General features: G+C 56.0%; 2 protein-coding genes across 6 annotated transcripts; one reads left to right on the plus strand and one right to left on the minus strand.

The window, feature by feature from the left end:
* Positions 1–127: 127 nt before the first annotated feature.
* Positions 128–4767, plus strand: TRAPPC14 (trafficking protein particle complex subunit 14). 2 transcript variants are annotated; one of them, XM_021680096.1, is made up of 11 exons: positions 128–743; positions 952–1047; positions 1154–1283; positions 1452–1538; positions 1703–1823; positions 1928–2075; positions 2207–2289; positions 2374–2537; positions 3275–3429; positions 3662–3855; positions 3971–4767. In XM_021680096.1, exons 1-11 carry the CDS (start codon positions 333–335, stop codon positions 4122–4124), a joined length of 1743 nt encoding a protein of 580 aa, XP_021535771.1. In that variant the 5' UTR covers positions 128–332; the 3' UTR covers positions 4125–4767. The 2 variants fall into 2 exon arrangements, with proteins under 2 accessions (XP_021535771.1, XP_021535772.1); XM_021680097.1 differs by lacking the exon at positions 1452–1538.
* A 268-nt stretch (positions 4768–5035) lies between these two features.
* LAMTOR4 (late endosomal/lysosomal adaptor, MAPK and MTOR activator 4) lies at positions 5036–8389 on the minus strand. Of its 4 annotated transcripts, none has more exons than XM_021680098.1 (4): positions 8178–8389; positions 7608–7688; positions 5734–5851; positions 5036–5373 (listed from the first exon to the last, which is right to left on the minus strand). In XM_021680098.1, the coding sequence occupies exons 1-4, from the start codon at positions 8178–8180 to the stop codon at positions 5276–5278; spliced, it is 300 nt and encodes a 99-aa protein (XP_021535773.1). In that variant the 5' UTR covers positions 8181–8389; the 3' UTR covers positions 5036–5275. The 4 variants fall into 4 exon arrangements, with proteins under 4 accessions (XP_021535773.1, XP_044771101.1, XP_044771099.1 ...); XM_044915166.1 differs by lacking the exon at positions 7608–7688 and adding an exon at positions 7183–7196 and having other exon boundaries at positions 8111–8180; XM_044915164.1 differs by having other exon boundaries at positions 7608–7690; positions 8102–8180.
* Positions 8390–8732: the final 343 nt, after the last annotated feature.

Below are 8732 nucleotides of genomic sequence, written 5' to 3' on the forward strand. Positions count from 1 at the left end.
TACTGCAGCCTAACCCCAGCCGGACCCCGCCTCTCCTCCCGCCACAGCGGTCCGGTCACCCACAAATTCCGGGGCCTCAGAGGCCACGCCCCTTCCTTTCCGCTTCCGGTTTCTCGCCAGTCAATCGGCCCAGCACTCTGGTTCCGGCCCTGTCGGGTCTCGGTTCCGGGTTCGTTGCCCCGGTTCCCGGCCCCGGCTGGTCTCCCGGGCCGGCCCGGCCGCGCGCAGCACCCGTTGGGTGTCGGGACTCCCGGGCCCCGCCCCAGCGGCCCCCTCGCCCTCCGCCGGCCCCGGCCCACCTCGCCCCCCGCCCGCGCCGTCCTCGCCGCCCCATGGAGTCCCAATGTGACTACTCCATGTATTTCCCGGCGGTGCCGCTGCCGCCGCGCGCGGAGCTGGCGGGGGACCCGGGCCGGTACCGGGCGCTGCCCCGGCGCAACCATCTCTACCTGGGGGAGACTGTCCGCTTCCTGCTGGTGCTGCGTTGCCGGGGAGGCGCGGGGTCCGGCGCCGGGAGCGGCCCGGGCTTGGGCTCCCGAGGGGCCTGGGCAGAACTGGCAACGGCCCTGGCCGCCCTGGCCTCGGTCAGCGCCGGAGGCGGGGCGCCCGGGGGCGGTGGCTCCGCAGACCAGGATCCCGAACCCCCAGGGGGCGGGGATCCTGGCGGTGGGGCGTTGTTTCGAGGCTGCAGCCCCCTCCTCACCCACGGCCCGGGCCCTGCTACCTCAGGGGGAGCGACCACGGTGAGGAGCTTGGGGTGACACGTCACAGGGCGGAGGGGCGGTTTGCTGGGCTCCAGAGACAGGAGGGGATGGACGCTGGGGGCCTGAAGGAGGCAGATGACGGAGGAGAGCGGAGGCCAAGAAGAACGGAGAACATCACATCTTAAATGGAACGCCAAAGGCTGCCTCTTTGACTCTCCCGCCCTCTTACTCCTTTCACAAACCCCAGCTGCCTGTGGAGGAACCAATTGTGTCCACAGATGAGGTCATCTTCCCACTCACCGTTTCACTGGATAGGCTGCCCCCAGGGACACCTAAGGCCAAGGTAAGATTGGCAAGGGGTGGGGCTGTTGTCCTAATTCAGACTCCTTTTCTAAGGCTGGGCTGGCTCGCTCTCGTCTTGACCGAGGTCCTGTGTCCCTTGTGCTCAGATTGTAGTGACTGTGTGGAAACGCGAAGTTGAGGCACCAGAGGTCAGAGATCAAGGCTACTTGCGCTTGCTGCAGACCCGATCTCCGGGGGAGACCTTCCGGGGGGAGCAGAGCGCTTTCAAGGCCCAAGGTGGGGAAAATGCAGAGAGGAAACGCTGGAGTCTGGAATTTGGGGGACAGAGTGGAGGGGTAATACTGGCAAGTGCATGATCTGGGGAGCAGAGTAAGATTAGAACTGTGGGTTGGAGGTGAGGTCTGTGCCCAGCTCATCAGTTCTTGCCTGGGCCCTCTCCTGCAGTGAGCACCTTGCTGACTCTGCTGCCCCCTCCGGTTCTGAAATGCCGCCAGTTCACTGTGGCTGGAAAACACTTGACAGTGCTCAAGGGTGAGCAGATCTGTGGCTCAGGTCTTTGGTAGCAGCAAGGGCACTGACTGGGTGGCAGTTACTCTGGGCACACTGGTGGGGATCGGTCCAGTTTTGGAGGGGTAAAGTCGGGACTTGAGGGGTCCAGGTACTCTTAGCTGAGCTGAGCTGGTTACCTCCAACAGTGCTGAACAGCTCCTCCCAGGAGGAAATTTCCATCTGGGATATCCGTATTCTCCCAAACTTCAATGCTAGTTATCTACCTGTCATGCCCGACGGCTCAGTGCTGCTGGTGGACAATGTCTGGTGAGGTCCTGAGGAGGGGGCAGGGCTGCAAAGTGGGGATGGGGGCAGGGCCAAGAGCTCTAGCATGAAAAGATCAAGCTCTGTCCCTCTTTCTGCCGAACTAGTCACCAATCTGGGGAAGTCTCCATGGGCTCCTTCTGCCGGCTCCCTGGTACCTCTGGCTGCTTCCCCTGCCCGCTTAGTGCCCTGGAGGAACACAACTTCCTGTTTCAGCTGAGAGGGGGTGAGCAACCTCCTCAAGGGGCCAAGGAGGTGAGTATAAGAGGCTGGTATGCTCGAAGAGCAAGGTTAAGAAAAAGCAGTGGGAGGGAAAGGCCAGGGGGTGACAAAAGATGGAAGGGGACCTCAGATACACATGGTGTTTCCTTTTGTCTCTCCTACAGGGCCTAGAAGTTCCCCTGATTGCTGTGGTTCAGTGGTCTACCCCAAAGCTGCCCTTCACCCAGAGCATCTATACCCACTACCGGTGAGTTTGTGGGACTCCCCGCTGGGCATCGTCCTGTTCACCTATTTGGCAATACACGCCCCGCTTCCCTCTCACTGCTTCTAGCCTGCCCAGCATCCGCCTGGACCGCCCATGCTTTGTGATGACTGCCTCTTGTGAGTCCCCTGTTCGGACTTACGAGCGATTCACGGTCACCTACACGCTGCTCAACAATCTCCAAGACTTCCTTGCTGTGAGGCTTGTGTGGACCCCAGAGCACGCACAGGCTGGTAGGTGGGCTGTCAGGCTCTGGGACCTTGTCCCAAAAGAGGAGGGGAAAGGAAGTCATGGAAGTGGGTGGCTTGTGGCAGGCTTCCTCGGCTTTGTACCATGGTGGTCTCTGCAGTGTCACCTATGGAAAGCTTACAGAAGCAGCGGGACAGTGATTTTAAGGGCACTGACCCTGGATCTGGGCTCCCCGGTATATTTGATTTCTACCTCTCCCATTCACTAGCTGTGTGACCTTAGGTAGGCTACTTAATCTCTGAGCCTCACTCCATCCCTCTTCTCTAAAATGCGGGAAATAATATCTCATGGGGTTGTTATGGTGATTTAATGGTTAACATAAGTGAAATGGTTAGAATAGACCTCAGTGGGGCGCCTGGGTGGCTCAGGTCATGATCCCAGGGTCCTGGGATCGAGCCCCGCATTGGGCTCCCTGCTCAGCGGGGAGCCTGCTTCTCCCTCTCCCACTCCCCCTGCTTGTGTTCCATCTCTCACTGTGTCTCTCTCTGTCAAATAAATAAAATCTTTAAAAAAAAAAGAATAGACCTCAGCACACAGTAAGTATTAGCTGTTGCTACTTATAAAGTTCAGCAAAAGATGACACATACTCAGTTTGCTGCACAGAGGGGCTCTGAGGAGCAAATGAGACTGTGTTCATGAAAGCCCTTTGTGAACAGAGGAGCACCGTACAGATGTGTTTAGCGGTGGCTGTTTCTGTGTCCCCCCCCCCCCGCCCCTCCAGGAAAGCAGCTGTGTGAGGAGGAGCGCCGGGCCATGCAGGCCGCCCTGGACTCTGTTGTCTGCCACACGCCCCTCAACAACCTAGGCTTTTCCCGGAAGGGCAGCGCGCTCACCTTCAGTGTGGCCTTCCAGGCTCTGAGGACGGGGCTCTTTGAGGTGGGCTGGGGAGGGGCTGGACTGTGTGATGGGCTATGCAGAGTGTCGGGGTGGGAGGAGTCAGCCACCAGCCTCTGTGGACGAAACACCACGGGTGGTACTAAACAGCGGGGGTGGAGGGAAGGTGGAACTTCGATCCCACACTGGCAGGGCAAGTGGGGAACTTGATTGGAAAGGAAGGCTGGGGCCTGGAGGCCGAGCTGGAATGCTGACTTGTGTCTCCCCGCTCCAGCTGAGCCAGCACATGAAACTGAAGCTGCAGTTCACGGCCAGTGTGTCCCACCCTCCGCCAGAGGCCCGGCCCCTCTCTCGAAAGAGCAGCCCCAGCAGCCCTGCTGTCCGGGACCTGGTGGAGAGACACCAGGCCAGCCTGGGCCGCTCTCAGTCCTTCTCTCACCAACAGCCCTCCCGCAGCCACCTCATGAGGTATGGACACATGGGAGGGGGTGCCCCTGGACTCAGTAGAGGCCGGAGTTGGAGCGCGAGCAGGAAAGGTTCCCCGGGGTCCGACCCGGAGCCCACAGCCTCTGCCTTCCCCCAGGTCGGGCAGCGTGATGGAGCGCAGGGCCATCACGCCCCCTGTGGCCTCCCCTGTGGGCCGCCCCCTCTACCTGCCCCCGGACAAGGCTGTGCTTTCTCTGGACAAGATTGCCAAGCGTGAGTGCAAGGTCCTGGTGGTGGAGCCTGTCAAGTAGCACCGTGTGGGCTCTCCTCCCTCTTACACTCCCAGAAACCGAAAGCCCCTGGAGGGGGTCCTCGCTCCAGACTGTGCCTCCCCTGGGATGCCTCCCACCGTGGATGAGGAGGCCCAACAGGGCCGCCTGTCTGTGTCTGCTGATGAGGGACGAGGAAAGAAGCTGTGAAATGGGCGGGTATGGCTGCAGCACTAAGCCAACAGTATTTCTCCGACTCCCTGGGGGGGCTGGCCCCACCCCGAGGCCAGGGCAGGGGCTCCAAGAGCTCCCTTGCCCCCCGCCCTGTACCCTGGTTCTAAGTTTACAAAGTGTATTCCTTGTTCCTATTAAGTTGTCCCTCCTGCCTCTGATATTCCCTCCCTCCCTCCTCCCACCCACCCGCAGGGCTGAGATTAGAGGGTGGTGATGGTAAAGGGACCCCGACAATGACCCTCCTGTCTCCGGGGAAAGGGGAGATAGCCAGGTGGCCTCCTCCTGCCCCTCATGTTTACGTTTGCAGCCTGAAGCACTTTAAGTTGTGTGGGGTTTTCTTTTCTTTTTTCTTTCTTTTTTTTTTTTTTTTTTGATCTGTCTGTTCCTGTAACTTATTCTCCAACTACTGCTTCCAACTGAAATAAGACTATTAAATGCCTGTTCAGGAGGGAGAAGAATGACTTTCGTTTGTGTGTTGGCGGCAGGAGCAGAGGCCCCAGGGGCTCAGAGTGGTTCCCTTCAGCATGCACACCAAGTAGCTCCCCTCAGCTCCCTTCCTACCATACTATTCTCTGATTGCCAGTTTTATATGCCCAGGTACTTTGCCCCACCCCACTGGGCCCATATACACGACTGTCTCCCTAGAAGACAGAAGACAGACTTAGGGTGTATCCCTCCCCTGTCACACCCTCTCATACACACATCCCTGGGCCTGGGAATGTCAGACTCATGTTTATTAGGAGGGAGGGAGGGAAGAGGGAGATCCCCTTGCCCTCACTCTCCTTGACACAGTGGAAAGTTCCCAAGCCTCTGCCCTTCCAGGTAGGGGTGGGGAAGTGGGTGAGCAGAAAGCCTTAGTTCTAGCAGCAAGCCAAGAAAGAGGTGGAGGAGGTTTGCGTCTTCCTCATCACAGAGGCCCATGGACCCAATCCACCTCTGCCCCTTGCCCTCTGGCAGGCTCAGACGTCAACAGGCTCCCGGCCTCGGTTCTGCCTCTTCACCACAAATACCCTCTGTCCTGACACGGTCACCAGCAGTGTGTGTTCTCCAAAGACCACTGGAAAGGAGACACACCTTCCCCCGCCCGGGAGAGGGAAGGGAGCACAGAGTTAGTGGGGTACAACGGCCTCTACAGGGTCACACAAGCTGGTGGGATCAAAAGCCAAAGGCATTCCATAGTTCAAGGCTCAGAGATTTGAAGATAGGAGGGCTCCGTTACGTCCCCTTCCCTCTCTTGCTTTCTCATAGTTCTGATGCAGGGGTGAATCCCAAAGGCACCAGGGACCCCACGGGGAGATGGTGGGAGGTTGGCAGGAGACAGCCGTTTTCTCCCCCCAACCCTGAGAAGACAAGCCTCTGGGAGCAACCCCCACCCCCTCCCACCACCACCACCAGGGGGGCAGGGGCTGAGGCTCACCCGACAGGCGCTTGAAGGGTATGCTCGTGCTGTGGTGCAGCCGGAAACCACAGGCCGTGCTGACCAGCTCAGAGATGGCACTGGCTGCCTGCTCGTCATTCTCTAGATCCCCAGATGACTGTATGCAGAGGGAAGAGGAAGGATGGCAGAGATTAGGGAAAAGAATTGGGAAAGAATTCCAGAACAGTCACTTTGGCTCTAGCATTTGTAACCTCTCCCTCTCAACTTTCCAGTACCCCTAAGGTTACCCCCATTTTTGGAAAAATAAACCTGAAACTTTCCTATGATATTGTTGCCCCTCTTGATGCCATCTTGTTTCTCATCCTTACAAAATGGGGCTTCGCCCAGTGAGCAGTGACTCTCATTCTTTACTGACCATTCTTTCCTAATCGCTGAAATTTCTCCCTCTCTCCCCACTTACTGATATAACTACATACTCAAACATCTATGCCCGCCCACCCACCACTGACAGGTTCAGGGACCCCTCCAGAGCTCTTTTCCTCAGTCTTTCTGCTTGTTGCCCTGTCTGCAGAATCTGAAACATAAACGAACATCCTCTTTGTCCTTGGCCCCTCCCTCCTACCTAGCCCTTGGGTAATGATGTGACTGTGGCCTAGGCTTCCTCTTTTCTGCTGACTCTCAATTTCCTCTCCCAACCTCCTCAACATGGACCTCCCAACTAGGTCATGTTCAGGCCCTTTGCTCTCTTGGACATTCTGTACCTCTGTTTTCTCATCTGTAAATTGGGACAAGTTCCTATCCATGGGCTCGTTGTGAGGATTACACTGAGATATTGGTGAGATGCTCAGAACAGCTCCTGGCAATATATACTAACTGCTATCATTCTATATCAAAATGTCTAAAGTCAAGTCATCAAAATTCTCCTTACCTCACCCGCTCCCCAATCAACCTCCTTTCTTAATTTCCTGTTTGTTAAGGCACCATCATTCTAGGCTTGGGTTCAGTCTTACTAGATGAAGAAGTATCCCCTCTATTACCTATCTCTAGTCATTACCAAGATACATTGATTCTTCCTTCAAAATTTCTCCTCTCCTTGCTTCTCCTCACTGCCACCAGACCTGTCTCATACCTAGATTTTCGCAGCAGTTCCCCCTACTTCTGAATCCCACCCCTTCCAGCTGTCTTCACACCTAATAGAATAATTTTGCTCAACTATTTCCTTAGCTCACATTTCTGTTCGAAACCCTTCAAAGCTCCCATTACCCTCAAGATTAACCCAAATGTGTCAACCCAGCCTTGAAAGTCCTCCACAATGAGATCCTTCCTTACCATATCTTCTTCCAAACCTTTCCAAATCTTTTCAACACAAACCCACCACTCCAATCCTGAGTACTCTCCTTTTCTGCTTGTTCACAACCATCCATCCTTTAAGCCCAGCGGAATTCTTACCTCCTCCAAGAGTCTCCTTATTATAATGTAAGTTACAACACAAGGGTTGAATCCTTCATTTTCTGGTCTCCTTCACTAGTCTTTACCACTTGCATTGCTTTCAACTTTTATCCTTAAGCCTTGGCTCACCAGCTCCATTAAAAACTTCTAGAGAGCTTAACATATATTGTACTATGAAACAAAATTCAAAGCCTCTTAAATAAATACCAAATAAAGACATATTCGAGAAAACTTGGATAATATCAGTTATCAACAATCCTGCAAGTAGTTGTCTTTGTTAAAGTCATTAAACCTCTTTTAACTCAGAAGTTACCAGACTATGATTCCAGGATTTATTTGATTAGTTACTGAAAGCTTACTTTCTGCCAAGCATGATAGCTAAGACCTAGAATACAGACAACTTAGGGTAACCCGGGCGATATTAAAAGGGATCACGGGGTCATGTGCCCTTGCCCAGAACGCACCGCCAGCACTGCGCCTTCACTCAGCACCAGGTAGCCAAGCTGGTCTGGGATTCGCTCCAACCCCTGGGTCAGTGCAGAAGTCTAGTGGGTAAAGATGCAATTAGTGAGAAGCATGCCAGGATGGCCCTAGATGCCCTTCACTTGCAACCCCAAGTCTCCCTTGACAAGGCCCCCCCCAACCTCTTTCCCCAGCTAGGTCTCTTCCAGACCCTCTTTCCTCTACAAAGCCTTCAACACTGATCATGCCGAGCTTCCCACCTTCTCACCCTCTGAACCTGGACTCCCTTGGCCTCCGCAGCACCACTGTTTCCTTCCCTCACCCCGCCCCATCTCCAGTTCCCCCGGTGGGCCGCCCCACCCCCGCAGACTATTCCCCAGCTCCCATACACCCTCGCACGGACCCCTCTTCAACCCTCTACGTCGCCTCCCCTCCCATCTCCATTCTCTCTGCGTCCGGGGTGGATAGGAGGTAAGGGCGGAGTACAGGCCCAAGTGGGGGGAACCGAAGACATTGGGGAACAGGGATGCAGAACCCCTAGCGCGTACTCCCGCGCATGCGTCCTCACTCACCATCGCAGCCTTAGGTGCTGGGGGCGCTCCCTATCAGATAGGTAGCTTCCGGCTCCAGACCCAGGTCACGTGCTTCCACCAGGCGGTCCCCTCCAGCTTTGCGCCTCAGGATTTTAGCCCCGCCCCCAAAGTGTGGATTGGAACACGAGTACATCATCAGCCTTAATCTACCAGTGCGTAGCGCCGCTTCCCGAAGACGCAAGCGGATTGGTCGCAGGCCCTCCTTCACAGCCCTCTCCCCGCGCGTCAGCCCCAGAGCTCGAGGGGAGGGGGCGTGTCGGCGGAGGGAGGGGCCTGGAGGGGCGGGACCGGAGGGAGGAGGGCGGGCTGAGGGTGTGCGCCTGCGCGCAGAGGGGTCGACGTTCCCTTTGGGCGAAACTGCCCGCCAGTGAGACTATGAGTGAGAGAATAAAGTGAAGTGACGTGAAATGCACGTGAAGAGCTAGTCAAAGGCTACTCTTATCCCTACTCCAGGAAACTATCCCTTTAAGACAGGGATTTGTTCCCAAAATGGCTTTTCCTCCCGGGATTCTGTGAGGAACGTTGTGAGGGTGA

The sequence above is a fragment of the Neomonachus schauinslandi genome, chromosome 5 (assembly GCF_002201575.2).
Source record: "Neomonachus schauinslandi chromosome 5, ASM220157v2, whole genome shotgun sequence".
Lineage (NCBI taxonomy): Eukaryota > Metazoa > Chordata > Mammalia > Carnivora > Phocidae > Neomonachus > Neomonachus schauinslandi.